Consider the following 21,192-nt stretch of genomic DNA (forward strand, 5'->3'; position numbering starts at 1 on the left):
GGAAAACCTGACTTCCGAAATATAGATGGCTGTTCAATTGTCACAATACATAGTATCCAACAATTTACAGGATCCATTCTGTGAAGTATCGAAGTTGTTAAATATTTTGGTTACAACACCAATGACCACTGCTGAGCCAGAAATATGTTTTTCTTCCTTGAAACCGCGTAAAAACGTTTTTAAGGAACACTATGTCCCAGGATCGTCTCACTGCTCTTGCAATACTGTCAATAGAAAAGTGTATGATGTCCAAGATGGAGGGGTTTAACACCAAATGACAAGTTCTGCAGTACGGAAGAACGTCGTATGGACTTCATATTTCATCACTAGACGAGACTCCAAATTAAGATAAATACATAAGTGTAGGCCTTTACAGTAGGCCGATATAGAAATTGTAGCACACTCATTATTTTGACCACCAGCCGCTACTGGCTAAGAGTGGTGAAGTCTGTTCTGTAAATTGTAGGGATGTACTGTAAAGGAAGTTAATTTTTGGATGTTAAATAAAACAAGAAATACTTCGGGATTATGTCAAATATACGTACAAGGATAACTCGATCAAAACACTGCAATCTCCTGACCTAAGTTACGATATAATTTGCTTTTCTGTTACAATTTAAGTTCATGTCTCAGCTCTTTCCAGTTCTTTGGTAACCATAACATACAACTCCACAGATCACAATTCACAGCCATAGAGAATAAAACCGTTATACATACTTCAATTGTGTATTATTTAATAAATATACCCAATATTTCTAACAATAATTTGTTATTTAAATCATTTCGATTACCTACAACTTTTTTATACATTAATTTTTTTATATAATTGATAAATAGTAATTTATAGTACAAGAGAGTAAAATTAGATTTTATCTGCAGGTGGAAAGTTTAGTGCCCAAGATGAAGCCGAGGTTGATAATTTCCACAAGCGCATAAAATCTGTTTACTCTCGTATGCTATACAATATTTTATCCATTACTAGTATCTAAATTTAATTTTAAATTGTATACCTTTTCTTTGTAATGTGTCATTTGTGAAGAAGTTATGAATGGATGAATGTATGGATTTTATTTTGCTAATGTGTTGGTTGTATGGAGAGTGTAATTTAAAAAATTTTAATTCACTACTGTGAATAAAGCCACAGTTTAGGTTGCTAAGGACGGTGAAATAAAGACCAGTTTAGATACAGTTATGGATAAATAAAATTGCATTTTACGTACTTTACAGTGACATAGGCAAATACGAGCTTTGATAAGAACAGAACATACCTAAGTCTCAAATGCAATTTTTCACTATTATGATGAACCTCTTGGTGCAAAAATTAAACATTATATGACAGGCATTAAAATGCTAGTGAAATCCACATATGTCATAATAAAAGTGTTTGCCCAAATTTATTAGTTTTTATTCATGGACGGGATTAAAGAGTGTTAGGAAAGATTTTCAATTACAATTCATCATCCACATATACCTCAAAACACGAAGTCCTCAAATGTTGCGTATAATGTTAATGAAATTTCACTTGAATTATAATTTCCTCCCCCCCCCATTATTGCACTTGTCAATGAATAAAATTAATATATATATATTGCCAGATCTGGGCCACTCGAAAATCTGGTCTTTTAGAAACTCGTATTTTTTTTTTCATTTAGTGGACTTGTGTGTCTGTGCGTGGGAATTTGTACAGTAGTAGCAAAAAAAAAAAAAAAACTGGACCGACCCTTGTAGCTGATATAAAATAATCCTGTGTTGTGTATTGTGTCAAACTGTGGCAATTTCAACATGGATAGTGAAGCCAGAGGTATGTACTGCTTTTAATGTAAAAATACGCAGTTATCTTTGCCGAATAGAGGTAGAAATGTAATAATGATGCCAGATGAAAATAAAACTCTCAAAGTTTTTTCGTCTGTAAGTTTGAGGCACTGAAGGAAACAAAAGACGTTAAGAATCGAACAAATGCAATAAATTTCATTGTTACAATTAATTATACAAGATGGATGTGTTTTGTGACTAGCAAAATTTGAATCTGTGACTCTGAAATCAGCTACAAGGATCGGTCCGGTTTTTTTTGCCACTACTGTACCTTATGTTTTCATTTGTATACCATATTTTTTTACATAGCTATTTCATTTTAAACAGACTTCAAACATTATACACTCTTTCTTAGTGAGAAAAATGTTTATACTTGCATTTTTATAAGGTGTTGACTGCATTTTTCCCTTCCGACTCCCTCATCCTGCTAAAAGAAGGATCAAGAAAAGTTTCACAGATGGTAGGTAGAATGTTTGGAGCTGTTCAAGATAATGGAGAATTATAACAAATACAGAATTTGTATGACTTGAGGCTTTCCCGGCGTTTGATGTAGAGTAACTCTTCTCGGGTTCTCAGATGGCAGAGCTAGCCGTCGAAAGCTTGGAAGCAAATCTCCAACTCACCTGGCTGAGAACCCGAGAAGAGTTATTCTAAATACAGAATTGTATGCACTTCAGACCTCATGATAGGAATTAAGAAAAGTACTGAAGAAGATGGCAGAGCTAGCTGTTGAAAGCTTGGAAGCAAATCTCCAACTCACCTGGCTTAGAACCCGAGAAGAATTATTCTAAATACAGAATTGTATGCACTTCAGACCTCATGATAGGAATTAAGAGAAGTAGGTTACAATGACCAAGGCATGTAGATGACAAGCCAGTCAATAAGATATATACTGGTAAACCTGAAGAAAGAAGACGTAGAAACAGATGAAGGAACGAATCTTTAGAAGATTTAGAGGAAGACATATGTTGCAAGTAATCTGAAGCTGGTGAGGAAAGACACGGAATCGAAGGCAAGGGCGGAAGTTGTAAGGAAGGCCTACAAGACCACCATGAAGTGAGCAGCCCCACATATTACCAAAGATGAAGTAATGCGTAACTGTGCAATTGGAAGGAATGCTTGTAACTTTGATTTCTGGGACGAGAAGGGCATGGATTTCTGATTTCTTGGAAAGAGGGCAATAAAATTCTGATCGCTACATCAAAATGCTGGACATTCCGAAGGCTTGGATTCCATCAAATTCATTTAATGAAAACCCATGAAATGTACTCTTTCTACACGATGTCAAATCACACACAACAGCATGGACTAAGGAGAGCATTGCAAGAACTGGATGGATTGTCCTGCCACATTCAATCTACAGTCTCAATTTTGCACCATCAGACTTCCATCTCTTTGATCTCTTGAAGGATACTATTTGCGGACATCACATTGAGGATGGTGACGCTCCAAAAACTGCCATGCTGCAGTGACTAAAGAAGAAAAATTCCGAATTGTACTGTATTGGCATCACGCCATCATTTAAGTGGAAAAGAACAAAAGAAAAGGACAATGACTACAATGAAAAATTACTCATAAAAACATGTTATGCCTTTATCCTGTGTAATTTGCATTTTTTTTTTCTCTGTTAAATAAATATGGAAAATATATTACGGCATTACTTTCTCACCGTCCTTCACAGAAATGTATTTATTCAGTTCAAAAGAAAGGGATTTCAACAGGATTGTAAACAAAAGTAAAAGGAATTTTGCACCTAGGTTAAGCGTAGTCTCACAAATTTTTCTTTCAATATTCAGAATATACCATATGTCTATTTTAGGATCAGGGAAAGTAACAAAATAGAAGTTTTATTTTAGTCATATTCACATGTAATAAGATCACATTCTTATCTCTAGTAATAAGAAATATCACAGACACTAATATATTCTTCCAATATTCTTTCTTTCTTCGAAAATAAATTGTTAATAGCAAAACAATGTCAAACCTGAAATAAAATTCTTACATCCACTTTTAAATAAAGGCAGAGTCTGATGAGTAAAACTTACAGTTGCATAATCCTGCATTCTACCAGAAATATTACCAGATTTTAATATAAATGACTGAGCAAAGCAAAACTTTTACCTTCACTGCTGCAATGCCTTTTCCCAACAAGCAGTTTCCAAGTATGAATAACAATGCAGGAAGTCTGAACAATGTCAATCAGGTCTGTATGAAATAACCACTAATATTGAAAATATCTTCCTTTATTAAAATATCAGTTTATCTTATATTTGTATGGGAATAAATTAATACATCTGAATCGAGTTTTATTGTAGAAGTGAAAAATTACTGAGAAAGAATCTTTTAAAATAGACGTTTATAGTGGAAGTGTAGTGTTACTTTCAAAAGTATTCCTTATATTGCTTTGAAATATTACAGGGCTGTTTAAAGGTTCTAATGCTCAAGAACCAAAGGTATAAAAATAAAATAAATGGGCTTTAACTATGAAACACTAAGGGTGCTATGCATAGACATTTCACTAGCCCGCGCTACGTGTGTGCTAAACTAGCCTCGGCTATCGACTGATTACTTGTACAGGATTCATATCATATCATATTATATCCCTAACACTGGTTTATGAATACGAAAAACGTTAGTTTGCTGATCATCCACTGGAAGCCCGCGCTAAGAATGTCTACGAATTACCCTGAATGTTTTTACATTGCTGAATCCACTGGCGTAGCTCAGTTCGCAGAAGCGCTTGCCTTCTGATCAGGAGCTGCACTCAGGCGAGGGTTCGATTCCCACTTGGGCTTTTTCCGAGGTTTTCCCCAGCTGTAAGGTGAATGTCAGGTAATCTATGGCGAATCCTCAGACTCATTTTGCTACCACCAATTCCATCGACACTAAATAATCCAATAGTTGATACAGCGTCGTTACATAACCAACTAAAAAACTATACTGTTGACACATTTTTCAATGCTCACTCTACTGAACCCAGCATATTTAACATTACAACAAAGGTTGTTCAGGTCTCAAAGTTTCAGCAGCTTATCATGTTCTTATTGTAAGTCTTCACGCCAGTGTGGTAAGAAAATGACAAATAGTGTCCTTCATATAACCCCAAGTGGGTCAAATCAGGAAATCTGGGAGGTCGTTCAATTCATCCTTAGCAAGAGTGTCATTCTTGAATATATGAGGAATGAATGTGAAAAAAAAACACACACACACACAATGCAAACAAGTATTAATAGTTTTATAATTTAGCTTATGTTAATGATTTGATGTCTTCCTTCATAAATTTAAAGAAATCTAGACACAATTTAGCATATAGCTTAGTCAAGTTCAGCTTGAAGTTCAGAAAACTATAAGAAAGTTAATTTATAGAAATTTTCTTTTTCCAAAAGGGCTCTTAACTTGCTGTTATTCACTCTGACTCTACAAGCATGCTCACAAGCTGAGAAGCATAAACATTTAGCTCATCAGAGACTATCCTGAGTGTACCACCAGGTAGTGGATCCACATTACACTCATAATGAATAATGACAATAAGGGAGAATTGTTGGGACGTCACAGGGGAACTGGAACTGGAATACCCACAGAAAACTCTTGTGTTGTCTTGACCACAGGCTCGCTCAACAAAAGTTATAAATTCGGGATGAATCAACTAGGATTTGAACCTGGGCCCCTGGCATTGATTTAAAAGCCCAATGTGCTAGCATTGAGCCACCATGGTGGTCTTAATTTATGGAGATGAAAAATGATAAGTTGTAATAATAACAGAAAATCGTAACAATACAGGGAAAACTTAGCACAATCTGGTGACCTTATTCCCATTGTTCTTCTGTTGTTCATGCATTTGTTATTGACTCCCTTCCATATACGAATATTCAAGGCCACCAATCAACAAAATTCGGCATCTGTACCAGAAATGCTCTCATTTAAGAAGCTACAGTCATCTAAATGCCAGTGTAGTAGTGGACCACTTACAGTAGGATTATTTAGTCCTGACAGTCGCCAGTGATCTGCGCCTGGGTCAGGTGAGTCCATTTAGTTATGCCAAGGGGTGTTTGGCTTATTCACTTGCTTGCCTTCGGAGTGATCAGATGTCATGCGTGCGGTAGAGCGATATGTTTCCAGTACAATTAAGCTGTACTGCATTCCTTTACCAACCACTCGCCCTTAACTCTATTCCGGAACTCTCCCCACTCCTCCTATTACTTTCCCTCTTTCGTGTCGCTGAGCTGTCAGGACTAAATAATCAGTCTGTACTTGTAACCTGTAGTCATTCCCAAGAAACTTTAGAAAATGGCATCAGTCACTGTATTGTCAATGAACAAATCCTGTAACTGTACAGTCTTAGAAAAAAGTTTTGTCGCATTGATACTTTAAAAGTCCCAGAAAGAGGCAGTGCGCATGATCAGAGGACAAGCGACCTGGTTCGCAAAAGAAGGACTAGTTGATGTAATAAAATTAGTTTTGTTTCGCTGTATGCCTGATCATGCACACTGCCTCCTTTCTGGAACTTATAAAGTATCTGTGCGACAAAATTTTTTTCTAAGACTGTATGTTCAACAGTAAAAAATATGGACCATAGAGCTTTGTTTTGAACAGAAGACAACAGAACCTTCGAAGTATTTCTAACATGTATAACAATGTCAAAAATATGTGTAATCTGAGAGCAAGAGCAATGAGTCAATATGCTAAGGTATACCCAAGGCTGAAGTATGGAAAAGAAAGGAAAAATATCACGTGATCACCTCTGACTGCCTCATATTTAGACATTCTGTCAGTTCATACGCCAACTGAGATATGCTCATAACTGAATACACAGATCAGCTTAATGTTTGCTATACTACAAATTGAACAATGAAAATTTAAAGATCGTGTAAAAATGTAAAGAGTGTTTTAGTTAAACATAGACTATTTCAATAATATATTTACTTTGTTTTTGAGCATTAGATTCTTGAAATAGATCATTATTTCTTAACAACCCTGTAAATTATCATTTACAACATAGTGCAATTGGTCATTGAATTTCATATTCAAATGAACATTACAAATTCCAGAAACACACAATATTTATAAATTATTGGTGACTTACGACGACAATAGTTTATTTAGGCAGTCAAATATAACACCTTAAGGAACAAACTTTAAGCATCATAATTGTGCAAAATGAAGATAAGATGGAAATATAAGGTTTAAATTTCTTTGTATTGTTCAGACTTCATCCAAAATGATCATTATGAAATCTTTCAGAAAAAAATGTGCATATGATATCAAGTTACACTTCATTCTGGCTGCTTCTAGAGAAATAAAAATTCCGTCTATCCAGCCTCTTGAATAAACAAACTAGTGCACTCATAATGTAACTGTACACTATATAATTCTAAAATGTTTTGTACTCATAAATCAGTTACAAGATTTTAAAAGTATAATTACAAGTTTATTTTTCCATTCAGTTGTCTCTTAACATTACGCATTTAAAAGTCTGAACTGTAATGATGATTTAAAATTTAAACAGTGGCTTTTAGTATGAGACCGTCCTTCAGAAATAATCGATATCTTCATCAAAGATCATGGAAATGTCTGCTACTTAGCTTTAGCACGTGCTTGCACTTCAATTGTCTGTTCTTCCTCATCTTGTGACACTGGTTTCCCCCGAATATAAACAGGAGTACTCGTTCCATTTACAACATCTTCTGTGATATGAACACTCATTACATCTGAGCCAGGGATTTCAAACATAGGATCAAGAAGTAAAGTTTCCTGCAAAACAAACATTTATAAAATTCAGTCAGTTTAATGAGATTACTGTGTGTATGTGTATCTAATGCTCACAAGTCAAGATCGAAGTTATTCTCTTTTGTGGATCTCAATATTTAGAAGCAAGATCTCCATGAAGCTTCAAGGATTAGTTGCAACATTTAAAATATTACAACTACATTATCCTCAAGTATTTTACATTCCTCCTGGGACACCTTGTATGTTGTAATGAATTCTTCGGACATAAACATAGACAACAACATTAAACTCAAAAATACATACGTTCTTTGAAGCGAGGATATTAGAAAAGATTAACTAGAGAGACTTCTGCAGGGTAGGCTTGTATTCGATACATTGTGAATTCCATCTGAGGGTATGCTCTATGTACTGGCACAAATGACATCTTGAAAGCAACTTACCATAATAGCTCGTAAACCACGAGCACCAGTCTTTCTTTCCATAGCAAGTCGTGCAATACCCAACAATGCTTCTGGTGAGAATGTTAGATCAACCTGATAAAAAGAGAGCACGGGATGAACTTCAGCAACATAAATAGATGCATCATAATCATTTTTATAAAAGTACAGTGAAACTAAAATTATTCCAGCCAGGTGCATCTTACTGATTTTTATTTTAAAATTATACAATGGAACTGAAATTATTCAAGGCAGATGCATTTTTTTTTATCTTACGTTTCATTATAAACTTCGAGGCCATTTCACAACTGTCGACTGCTTGTTTGGAGCAGAACATTATTAACTGATAAATTGGGAAGGGGCCTCTGCGCACATCTACTTTCTTTTCCCTCTTCAAACCAGAGCTCTGAAAGACATTCTTGTCTAGTGAAAAAGTGTTATTTTCTTTTACCATAACAAAGACGCATTTCATACAAGATCCTCATTTATGAAAGCTGACATTTATTTGAAGGAGCATCTATCAGTCAAAATTTTGTATATTTTTTAATTTTTCAACATGTAATGAATAATTCTACCGAAGATTTTGTAAGCTTTTTCTATAATCAAAACAACTCCAATAGATTCTATGAGATTCCTCACTAATATTAACAGCATCAAAATGACAACAGAAGAAAAAGCACTGATCCAATATGAAAACTTATCAGATTACCAGGAAACAATTGGCATTCATATAGTCCTCTCTGTAGATTAAAAACTCAAAAAAGTTTCATATCCATGGTTCAAGAATTAAAACAGAAAATCAATACCCCGAATTTAAAAGAAAACTTACAAATTAAACCAAACCCTTTAATTCTATTAAATTAGAGTATAATCTAAATTTAACACAAGAAATACTGAAATCAGAAGTAAACACTGAAATAATGAAACAATTGTCTTTAGAGACAATTAATATTAGGTACCCTCCACAAAATTGGCTTCATTTATACACCGACGGATCCTTGATCTCCAGAGAACAAGGTGCCGGTGCAGGTGTTACGTGCTGTCTCTTCTCACTTTATAGATCTCTTGGATGTGGAACAACAAGTTTTGATGGTGAAATCATTGCAATAAGTGAAAGTCTCAGGAATCTTCTATGCCACATCAATAAATTTAGGAATGCAGTTATATTGTTAGACTCCAAAGCAGCTATTCTATCAATAGTCTCTAAACACACACCTTCATCTCAAACAGCAGAAATAAATTAAATGCTCTCTCAATTAATATCACTCAATAAAAGAATTGTATTCCAATGGATACCATCCCATTGTGGAATCCTGGGAAACAAGAATGCGGATGCTTTTAGCAAAGAAGAGCAGCATTGCTACTTACAGACCTGTTACTAAATCTACGTATTACTCTGTGAAAAGATTTATTAAGTCTACATTACTTAGGCTTCAACAAACAAAATTTGATAACACAGTCTCAAGGGAAAAAATGGAACTCTCTGCATCATAATCCACAGCTAATTCCCGAGTTACCACGCAAATCGTCTGTAGCTCCATTTAGACTGGCAACAGACCATGACTGTTTGGCCAAGCACCTGCATAGAATTGGAATATATCAGTCCCCTAACTCCCCATTGTGCAATTCAAATCAAGAAATGGATTCAGAACACCTCAAAATCTGTGCTTCAGTGGCTGACCATGACAATATCTTTGAAAAATATTGGAGTGCAAGAGGTCTTTACTGTCAAATGCCTGGCATTAGAAAACAACAACATTTTGGATGTATAGGCTACTACCTATTCTATTTCCAATAACATTACATGACAAACCATAACACATTAAAAATTATTCCAGAACTTGAGCCAAAACGAAAATGGTTCAGAAATCTTGGATAACTATTTGGTGAACCCTAAGTCCCTAGGAAAAGAAACTGAAAACAACAATAAGTAGCATAAATTCACTATCTTTGGCAGAGCACCAAGCTTCTAAAATCCTAGTGTTCTTAACGTGGATAAAAATAAAACCTCCATATAACGAAACTGATGGGACCAAACTTTACGTACTTTGTTGTAAAGGAGTTCTTTATAAAGGGGTAACATTCAGTGACATTTTCCTTAGTACACACACATTTTATTTTTCGTATATAACAATTATAACACTGTTAAAAGAAATTACAACTTCATTAATATGCAACACAGACGGTGAAAAAACACTGAAATACTGTAACAGTAACACGAATTCAGAAAAAACAAAGATATTGACAATGAAACATAATGCTAGTGTAGTTGTATCGTACTGTTAAGAATTAACTTTGTGTTAGTGTGCACCTCCAAGTCTTTAACAATGGCACATGTAAGCAGATAAGTATGAGTAGCCTGTCGGCTATTATGTATAAATAATATGCCACAGCAAAATAAAATAACCTGTCCTACCAAGAATTCGCTAATTGGAGGGGAGTATAACTGACTGGAGTTTTCTAACTTCGTTTAAGAGAGGCTTCGTTATAATGAACACAAAAACGTGTTCGTTAATAGAAGTAAAGATACATTAAAATGTATATAATTTTGGCAGAACAGAAGGTTTGCTTCGAAATAGGCCTACGGAGTTTTTTTGCTATAAAGTAGTTCATAAAGTACAAGTTTTACTGTGTAAAAGAAGTTGTTATAGATCAAGAAAAAATAATGATATATACCAACTCGATCATGTTCTTTCTATGAACAAAGAAAAATCCCTAATATTATCTACCACAAACTGTACCAGAAACAAACCAGGCTCACAATGATCATACAGCAGGCTACAGAGGATGGGGATCTCAGGATGTCTAGCATGGTGAATAGAAATGGCATGGCTGTGTTCAGGTGTGTAAAGCTAATACGGGCAGCGCTAATTATTGTGTGAATGCATAACTAATTATCATGATTTCTGCATTCTTTTAATACAGACTACAAAATTTAAGAGAATACTTACTTTATCCATACTGAATAACATCTGGTACTGTGGAACCATAGCATTTCTTGGTTCAGTAAGTATTCGTACTAGAAGTTCTGTGTTCAATGAATGGAATGGAACCAGAACTGGGAATCTACCAACAAATTCCTGTAAAAAAATGTGTCAGCATTAATTAACATCTTGAGTAAATTAAATATAAGATAATTTTTGTATATTCAGGGTACCGACTAAAAGTGGAACCTCATTCATGAGGCGATATTACAGTTTCAAAATTAGATCCATTTCTGTATATTAAATTACTTATTTATAAAATAAAATCCGATGAACAACACATTTGAAGAGAATAGCAGACAACAAGTTTCTAAAAAAAATTTGAATTACAAAGAAACTAGATTTTGAAGTAAAAGGAGGTCTTAGGAAAAATGATTACCAGTTACCATAAGAGAATAGATGCTTATCTTTGGACTGTATAAGATGATGAATATACAGTTTTTCTTTTTTACTTTCATCTCATAAAAATTCAGATTCATTCTGTTCTTGTAAGAAATAGTTCGTATTATCAAAAAATATTGTGAGGTTTTGGGGGGGGGGGTTATAATTAGATTTTGAGTATATTACTTACTTGATAACTAATAAACAACAGCACTGAAGCACACTTTTGAAGGAGAAATGTAAAATAACACCCTATTGTGTACCGGTACTCTTTTTTTTAAGCACACCAAGATATTCACCTAATAAACAATAGTAAAGTTTCACAGAATTATGAATAATTCTTCACTAACACATTTCAGAGATATGGAAGTTAGTAAATAAACATATACTAGAGCAATGAAAGAAATGAAATTAATTGTTGCAAGATCAATTTCTGGTTATATTAATCAAGTCATAAATGTAAACAGAATAACCATGATATGCTTCATCTGCAAAATTACTCATAAATAATTAATTAAAGATTCTTAGTACAAAATATAGAACTACAGTAAAACTCCGATAAGACGCTGTTCAAGGGACCGGGTGTAAACCGCATATTAACCAGGACCGTGTATTAGGCGGGTATATTAATTTTGACTTATATACAGTATCTATTAGCATTTTTCTTTATTGAAATACATGATTCATGAAAGGTAATATAGTATTACTCCATTATGTAATTACTGTACTGTCAAAGACATTTACAATATGTACTGTACTTAATTCTTTCGGAAAAAAAAGTCATTTATAGTTGTTTGCTGTGTGCGTGTTCTCCAAGTCCTCATGTTCACCACACTTCAGTTTCCTGCGATTATATCTTCCCGACGATGTCGCAACTGTAGTAATTGAGTCGCGGTTTTTTTATTATCATTCTTAATATTGATTATGGGATTCCTAATGCATCAGAGTGTTGTTTCTGAGTAAGAATACTGTTCTCATCATACTTCGTAAGATTTCCAATTTTTCCGACACAGAAAGCGCTTTTTGTTTAACAATCATTGTAATGATATTCACAGACACTTCAATACACTAAAGGACAACAAACTGCCCAGCAAAAATTTCCAGAATTTTATTACGCCCGAGTGAGGAATGCTGTTTGAGATAGAGGGTTAGCAAGAGGGTGAGGTATGTAACTGTATGTAGACTTTAAGCGCACAGGTAAATAGTCGAATAAGAGAACGTAACAAGAGGGTGGGGTATACTAAGTTATGAAGTATGAAGGTTTAAATGTGCAGGTAAAGGGTCGAATACCAATACTTTTCAGGTTAATGGCACCAGAGAGTTCAGTGACCAAGATGTTTCATTGCTGTTACAGTACATTGCTGAAAATTACATCGAAAATATTCCACAAAAATAGTGTATTATGCGGGACTTGAGTGCAACAAACGGGGTATTTTATAAAGGCGTTATATATGAAATGTGCAGGGACCAGACAAAAAAAAGCATATTACATGGGATAGCGTAATAAGCGGGCGCGTCTTATCGAGGTTTTACTGTAATTAAAAATGACACGTTGCAAGAATGATGTATGTATGAATGTATCTAATGTTCACCCACTTCACTTGCGTGATTCGGGTTCCGCATATTGCGTATAGATGGCAGGACTGTGACCCATTTTCAAACTGCACACCACTTCCGTAGGCCACATTATGCATGATGTGTAGCTGTGAGTTATGTCGTGTACTAAGGTAAGTGTAAGTGTTCGTGTAAGTGTAATGTAGGAAATGAGTGAGAATGATGATGGTGAGGAAGGGAGAAGGGAAAACCTGGTACCAGCACGTAGCCTACTCCTATTGAATAGCACTACAGGAGCCACCAGGCTTAATGTCCCCATTCGATGGACGAATCACTATCAACAGTGACATATGCCTTCTCTTTGTATGGACTGTGAAGAGATTTAGGATTTAACCAGGCATATTGGTGCACAATTTAGTGATTAGAAGTTATGCATCACCATCTCTCCTAGTCCCTAGGTAGAAATTTTCATGAATCGAACCTGGGCCGGATAGGTAGACACGCTACCACAGAGCTAACTCAGCAGACCATTGCAAGAATGAAGTCACATATTATATTTGAAGAGTTATTTGAATATAACTACACAAAAAACAGAAAACTGACATGTCCAAGGAAAAAAACTAAATAAATATAGAGTGCTTCGTAAGTAGAATAGGTCTCTAGTCTAATCTATGCGATGATGATTACGATGATGATGAATTTTTGGTTAAGAAACTTCTTTTTTTCTCGATTCTGCTCATAGACATCAAAAGGATACTGCTGTCTCAAACTTACAGGAATCATGCCAAATTCTATCAGATCCCTCGCTTCGACTTGTTTTAAATAAGCGTCCTTTTCTGCATTATCCTCTTCAGCTGATGTTGCTGCACTCTGGTGAGCTTGGTCAGCTAATGATGCAGCTCGTCTGCCAGGAGACTCACTGGCAGGTACACCGAAACCAAGGTACTACAACAAAATAGCAAATACAAGGTTAGTATATCAGGAACACTGGATAATAAAGAAAAATTCACATTAACATGTGTGCCACAAAACCATTATCAGCCTTACATTACGACAGAATGATAGAAAATATCAGCTAAAAACAATTAAGATCAAAGCATAGTGAATAAAAATAGGAAGTGTAAAATCTTGACTAGCATACATAGTCCACCACAACTGATGTTAGTTGAAAACATCGTTGTCTTCAGGGAAATTAGGGTAAGTGACCTATTCTGCTCTCATGTTATCTTTTTAGGTCTTCTCAATCTTCTTTTTCCATGTGCTGGTAAGTTAGAATTTATTTGGGTAATTTTGAATTTCCCATTCTATTAATATGTTTAATATAGCATTGTATGGGGAAGAAACATGGACATTACGACGAAGTGAAGAGAAGCGAATAGAAGCATTTGAAATGTGGATATGGAGAAGAATGGAATGTGTGAAGTGGACAGACAGAATAACAAATGAAACTGTGTTGGAAAGAGTGGGTGAAGAAAGAATGATGCTGAAACTGATAAGGAAGAGGAAAAGGAATTGATTGGGTCACTGCTGGGAAGAAACTGCCTACTGAAGAATGCACTGGAAGGAATGGTGAATGAGAGAAGAGTTCAGGGTAGAAGAAGATATCAGATGATAGACGACATTAAGATATATGGATCATATGAGGAAACAAAGAGGAAGGCAGAAAATAGGAAAGATTGGAGAAAGTTGGATTTGCAGTGAAAGACCTGCCCTTAGACAGAACACTAAATGAATGAATGAATATATTTTGTTCTGTTATTTCCAATTCCTTCAATTTTGATTAACTAAGAACAAACTAATGTGACAATAATTGTCATCATCAAAATGGTCCAGTAACTAAACAAACAAAATGTAACCAGTTAATTTTTCATCATGCTACTCTGTACAATTTAATGAACACAAGGAGATAGTATTAAATTATAATAATGCAAATTTGCAACTATTTTCTTTATTAGCAATACAAAATACAGATTTACCTTTTCATTCTTTCTCCGGCTGATTAACCTGTCTAGGCCAGTATACGCTCCGGATGCTACAAATAATATATTTGTTGTATCCACCTGCACAGTTTCTCCACGTAATTTCCGAGGGGAGTTTCTCTCTGGCACGTTTACAATAGTTCCCTCCAACATCTATTAAATAAACAACAAATAAAGTGATGGAAAAACAGTTCTCGAAAATGACACGAAAAACCATTCAATAGTCATTGGTCTAAAAAAATTATGTGCAATAAGATGTTTTATTTACCTTGAGCATCCCTTGCTGTACACCCTCACCTCCTACATCCCTCAATTGATGAATTCCTGGAACTGCTCCAATTTTGTCAACTTCATCCAGGAACACAATACCTGCGGTAATTTACAAATTTAAAAAGGAGCCACATTTCCCTGAATGCAATGAGTTTAATTTTTAACATAAATTGGCATAAAAATCTTTTAAATAAATAAAATTTAGTTCAAACAAATCACCTTATGATTAATCTCTCTTACAATACCTATAGCTTTTAAAATTCGTAAATTATTTATTCACTTATTCATTCATCCAGGACAGTATTTAAGAAGGTGGCAAACAAGCACTTGACAAGGCAACAGGTTTTAGGGGGAGCAGATTTCTGAAAACTCGTACAAATACTTGGGTGAAATGAAGCATATCGCTGATATAGCATATAAATTTTAAAATGTAGATGTCCTGTCCACCCACACCAGAATTTTCGTCATTGCAAACTTACTGGCAACACTGATCAAATTGTACTGTAACCAGTGGCGGCTCGTAGTCAAATGTTCAGGGTAGGCAAAATTTACAGAACATTTTTATGTAATTCCCGCGATTCAATGACAGCTCGCTTTCATCATGCCCCCTGAAAACTTAACTCTTGCTTACATAACAATACTGTTACATCAATGAGCCGTCTCATAATTTGTCGGTTTTTTCTAGTTTATTGTTATACTGTTGTCTTGCAACCCTTGTTGTTCAGACAACATTTCCGAAATTGGATTCAAATTCTTTTCAAGTCTCTTTAGACTTACCGAGTTACAAATATGATCTGATTCCAAGTACCTTCTTTAGATTACAATAACAAACGTGACCACCTACAGCTTAGCTTTAACTTCACTTCCTGTTAGCCATTTATGTGTTTCATACCATACTTACTTACTTACAAATGGCTTTTAAAGAATCCGCAGGTTCATTGCCGCCCTCACATAAGCCCGCCATCGGTCCCTACACTGTGCAAGGTTAATCCAGTCTCTATCATCATATCCCACCTCCCTCAAATCCATTTTAATATTATTCTCCCATCTACGTTTCGACCTCCCCAAATGTCTTTTTTCCTCCGGCCTCCCAACTAACACACTATATATGCATTACTGGATTCGCTCATACGTGCTATATGCCCTGCCCATCTCAAACGTCTGGATTTAATGTTCCTAATTATGTCAGGTGAAGAATACAATGCATGCAGTTCTGTGTTGTGTAACTTTCTCCATTCTCCTGTAACTTCATCCTTCTTAGCCCCAAATATTTTCCTAAGCACCTTATTCTCAAACACCCTTAACCTATGTTCCTCTCTCAAAGTGAGAGTCCAAGTTTCACTACCATACAGAACAACCGGTAATATAACTGTTTTATAAATTCTAACTTTCAGATTTTTTGACAGCAGACTAGATGACAAAAGCTTCTCAATCGAATAATAACAGGCATTTCCCATATTTATTCTGTGTTTAATTTCCTCCCGAGTATCATTTATATTTGTTACTGTTGCTCCAAGATATTTGAATTTTTCCACCTGTTCGAAAGATAAACCTCCAATTTTTATATTTCCATTTCATACCATGAAGGATTAAATTTTCTTGCACCTTTAGCATTGACTTTATGAACAATACAGCTTAATGCAGGAGTGGGTCGTCCATTGTCCAAAATACTTCTCTTTTCAATGTCATTACGACGCGAAAACGACAACGTAACAGTTTACTTATTATATCAGTCATAATATAATATTATTGTTATCACTTAAATTAACTATAAATCACCAAATATACGTAACATTAATATACAGTACGTACTTGCAAAAATCACATTTTCTAAAATACACTGTTAAAAAAAACATCTTTTAAAACACACTGTTTAAAAACTGTTATACTACTCGTAACAATCTACGTTCCAACTCGTGAAACTTTCAAACAGAAATTTCGCAAATCGTAGGTGTTCGATAATGCTCGTGGGTTCTCGTTAGGGCAGGCAGAATTTTAGCGCGCTGGCTTAAGCATAGAACGCATGCGCTAAGAAAGCATTTAGAATAGCGATCTCTTTTAATGCTTACTCCAGGGCCAGCTTTGAAGTTACGTGGAAGGTCGGCTAACTTCGCTTGTGCCTACCTTCTGACACATCGTGATCTGTCCAGTGTATTCTTGTCGCATAAATCGAACTGCCAGTAGTAAGCAACGTCCAACTAACCCTCAAAAAATCCCATTCATAGTTAATTGAAGAATTTCTAAGCACCTAGACAAGAGTATATAATTATATAAGGTTTTCCAAATGTGTTGGGGTAGTTAATAAATATCCACTTTTAGGTTTTTCTAAATGTGTTGAGGTAGGCTTAGCCTACCCTGCCTGCCCTGAGGAGCCGCCTCTGACTGTAACCAACTCTCTCATATTTTCTGGTAACTCCCATATTTGAATTTATTTTTATTCTCCCAGTTTCCATATTGACTTTCTAATCCTCCAATATTTTTTCTTTATCAATTATGATAGCTAATTTTTTTATATAATCTAATAATAATACCTGCCAAATATATTTAGATACAATCTGACATTAAAATCGATAGTTCAGCAGGTATCAATCAATAGAATATAGAATTCTGTTTTAGTGATCCTGTAATCTCTGGTGTAATTGTTTACACATATGATTTTTAAAAAGTTATTTTTTTTCTTCAGCATCCTGTTGACAAATGTAAAAAAGTTAAAGTTAAAAAAAGATGCATATTTTTAAACATTATTTTACTCAATATTGTGACTTAAGTCATATTTGTATCACAATTAAATTCATAGTTTTATATTGTAAATATAAACCATTCCATCAATGAATCCTGGCTTCACACCCCAAAAAAATTGCACTAAAATTTGCCATGACAAGTCGCCTGCATTTTTGTGATCTGAAGTTAGTTACCCTAGTTCTTGTAGAAAGTCTATATTCGTTCTGGTTTTCTATTAATATTCTTTGCACTTTTTTTTTTTCAGTGGTGTAAAGATACCTAAATACGATTTGCATGCATCCATTCATTTTTGCTGATTTACAGTGTCAAGAAGTATAATGTAAAATGTGCACAGTTTTACGGGAGGTTTCGAAATTCATACTCATTAAAAATTCCCTTGGGAGCATAAAAACACATAACACTTATATTTCTTCTAAATTATTCAATTCTAAAATTTAAGTTTAAAGTGTTTCCTGTAAAACAATTCAAAATTTCGTTCTGCGAGTTGGAGAGTATTTCATCGAAGTTTTATTCTATCTAAATTCCACTGTAAGTTATCAGTTTCTTTAAACTCTGATTAAATATTTATCTGCATCATGAATTCGCAAGACTTCACACTGCTGATAACAAGGTTAATCCACATTATTCTTTTCATTACTTAATCCCTAAACTAAAGGCGACCTAATGTTGATCCTGATGTAAACAAAAGAAACTGTGTTCATCCGCAGATGAAGATGGTGATTGGTGCTTATTCAGCACTACTTGCAGCAAGTTGTTGCCGACAACTGACTCATTCTCAGGATGTGTATTGTGTTATACAACAGACATATTGGCCTTTTGTGGAAAATACCCTGTACCAAGCAAAATAGTTTTGGACGCTGAAATTTTGAAAAGAGTAAATGAGTTCATATATTTGGGTTATAATTTGTCATTTGAGGAAAAAGCAGATATAGCAAACAAAATTACAAAATTTACAAAACCCATGGGAATAATTATCATGAAACCATCATTAGTACAAAAAACCACAAGAATATATATCTATAAAACCCTTGCAAGGCCAGTGTTAAGCTACTGTAGTGAAGCATGGACAATAAAAAGAAGGGATGAAAGCAGAATAATAGCTACTGAGATGTGATTTATGCTATATACAGCAGGATATACATATAAGATGGGACCACAAACGAAATGAGGAAGTAATGGAGAAATCGGAACTAAAGCCGATTTTCCACTATATAGGCTACAAAATTACCAGACCAACTGAATGGGCCATCTACAACAGATGTCATCACACAGAATCCCAAGAGCTATACTTCGTTATCTCTCTCAAGGAAAGAGATCACTGGGATGTCTCAAGAAACGCTGGAGGGACAATTCTTCTGAGACTGTAACAGGCCACATGGCCTAATATTGGAGGGATGATGATGATGATGACGATGATGATGATGATGATGATGATGATGATGATGATGATGAATTTATAGGTATGACAGCTCAATAGGGCAGCAACATTGGACATAAGATCACTATTCAACCATGTAGATTCGTATTGAATTAAACATGTTTCATTGGTACATCACGGACAAAAGTCTGGATATGGTTATTGTTGTCGGTATTACTCTTTGATTCCATCAGTCTCTTGCTGAAGAGTTTCATATTTGAAGTTAGTTTTATGTAACTATATTGACTTCCCCTAAATTCCTTGGTAATTTTACAGTTGATGACCACAATAATGCCACGAAGAAAATTACATTTTTGTTGGTAAATCTTGTTATTAGATTACAAAAGTAAATACAGAACATAAACATAAAAAATTACTGCAACAAATCCATTATTCCAGGAAGTATATCCACGCATGGACCCAGAGTGATGAAAATGAAACAAGAACATCTCAATAATGTTTTTCATTCATTTATAACAATACAGTAGACCCTCGATTTAACAGACCTCGATTCAACAGACTTCAGATTTAACAGATATATTTTAAAATCTCTGTTTCTGAATTATTTTAGACAGTTTCGATCTTTAGTAATAAAGAAATAGCATCCAATTGGAAACCAACTGAAGATCGATGCTTTCTTCATTCAGACTACTAGTTCACAGCAACCTTCTACCAATAAATGCTTGCATATTCTTTTGGACCATCAGTAACTAACAGAAAGGGGATTTTTTATCACTAAAACAGTCTGTAAAGTGTTTTTTATTACTGTACTGGTACTGTATTTATAATCAGACCCTAATACTGTATAGTGTTTCATATTAAAATAGTAATAGATTGTACTGTACTGCAGTGTTAAAATTTCAGTGTTGTATTACAAAATATTACCCTTTAAAAAATTCGCAACTAAACGGACTTTCAGATTTAATGGACACCCCTTAGTCCCTATTAGTCCGTTAAATCAAGAGTCTACTGCATAGCCCATATCAAGTTTCTTTTTTTTTTAATGTCCTGGATTTTCAATTTTTAAATATGGCAGCCCTACTTTAGACTATCCTCCATTATATAAAAGAAGTACTGATAAAATACTGAATGTTGAAAGAACTGACAATTCTAATTACGTGAAGATAAATGTAAAAGGAACTCTTTTTTTGTAAAATCTGTAATAGTGAACTTGTACAGAACAGTTTTGGGTCTGATCATACAAACGGGAATTCTGAAATATAAAGTGAACATCACAAACATTATACAGTTTCGTACAATATGATAAATTAAAACATGATGAATTTTTTTAGAAAAGAGTTCGTATTCTGTGGCATCATAGTACAAATAAATTTAATGCTCACAGTTACTCTCACTGATCTAGTATTTACAATGTTTAAACCTGGTTAAGAGATACGGATTTTTAATGGCAATAAAAATCCTTAGCATGCTTACCTTCAGATGGCCGTAAAGCTGGGAGGCTAGTGTGTCAAATTTATTTACTGCATGTAAAACAACCCAGTCTCTGAATGAGAGGCTCCAGGCAAATTTTATTGGCCATTTACTGTCCATATCAAAATTAAATACTGGAAGTAACTGTATTAATAAAGAATTATCTTAGACAGCTCATATGTAATTTTTTCAGTTCCATTATATGAAAATTCTGTCAACATACCCATCTGAGCTCTATCAACACTGTAGTTTGCATCCTGCAGTAACTTAGCAATAACACTTTCTATATCTTCACCCACATAACCTGCTTGAGTCAATGTTGTGCAGTCACAGATTGCAAATGGCACATCCAGGCATTGGGCAATTGTTTGTGCAAGTAACGTTTTTCCTGTATAAAAAAAAGTACTTCAAATTAATCATTTCCTGACTTCTATTACAATATGGCATAAACTGCAAAG

At 34.6% G+C, this 21,192-nt stretch overlaps 1 protein-coding gene across 3 annotated transcripts in view; it reads right to left on the reverse strand.

Moving 5' to 3' along the window:
* Positions 1-714: 714 nt before the first annotated feature.
* Positions 715-21,192, reverse strand: part of ClpX (Caseinolytic protease chaperone subunit) — a 47,478-nt gene continuing 27,000 nt past the window's right edge. For all 3 annotated transcript variants that reach the window (XM_069835759.1, XM_069835760.1, XM_069835761.1), the window contains exons 7-13: positions 20,958-21,122; positions 15,143-15,243; positions 14,872-15,027; positions 13,670-13,840; positions 10,928-11,056; positions 7,980-8,072; positions 715-7,563 (exon numbers count right to left, since the gene is read on the reverse strand). In XM_069835759.1, coding sequence (XP_069691860.1) covers positions 7,387-7,563; positions 7,980-8,072; positions 10,928-11,056; positions 13,670-13,840; positions 14,872-15,027; positions 15,143-15,243; positions 20,958-21,122 — 992 coding nt within the window. In that variant the 3' untranslated portion in view covers positions 715-7,386. The remainder of the gene's footprint in view (positions 7,564-7,979; positions 8,073-10,927; positions 11,057-13,669; positions 13,841-14,871; positions 15,028-15,142; positions 15,244-20,957; positions 21,123-21,192) is intronic.

Source organism: Periplaneta americana, chromosome 9 (assembly GCF_040183065.1).
Source record: "Periplaneta americana isolate PAMFEO1 chromosome 9, P.americana_PAMFEO1_priV1, whole genome shotgun sequence".
Classification (NCBI taxonomy): domain Eukaryota; kingdom Metazoa; phylum Arthropoda; class Insecta; order Blattodea; family Blattidae; genus Periplaneta; species Periplaneta americana.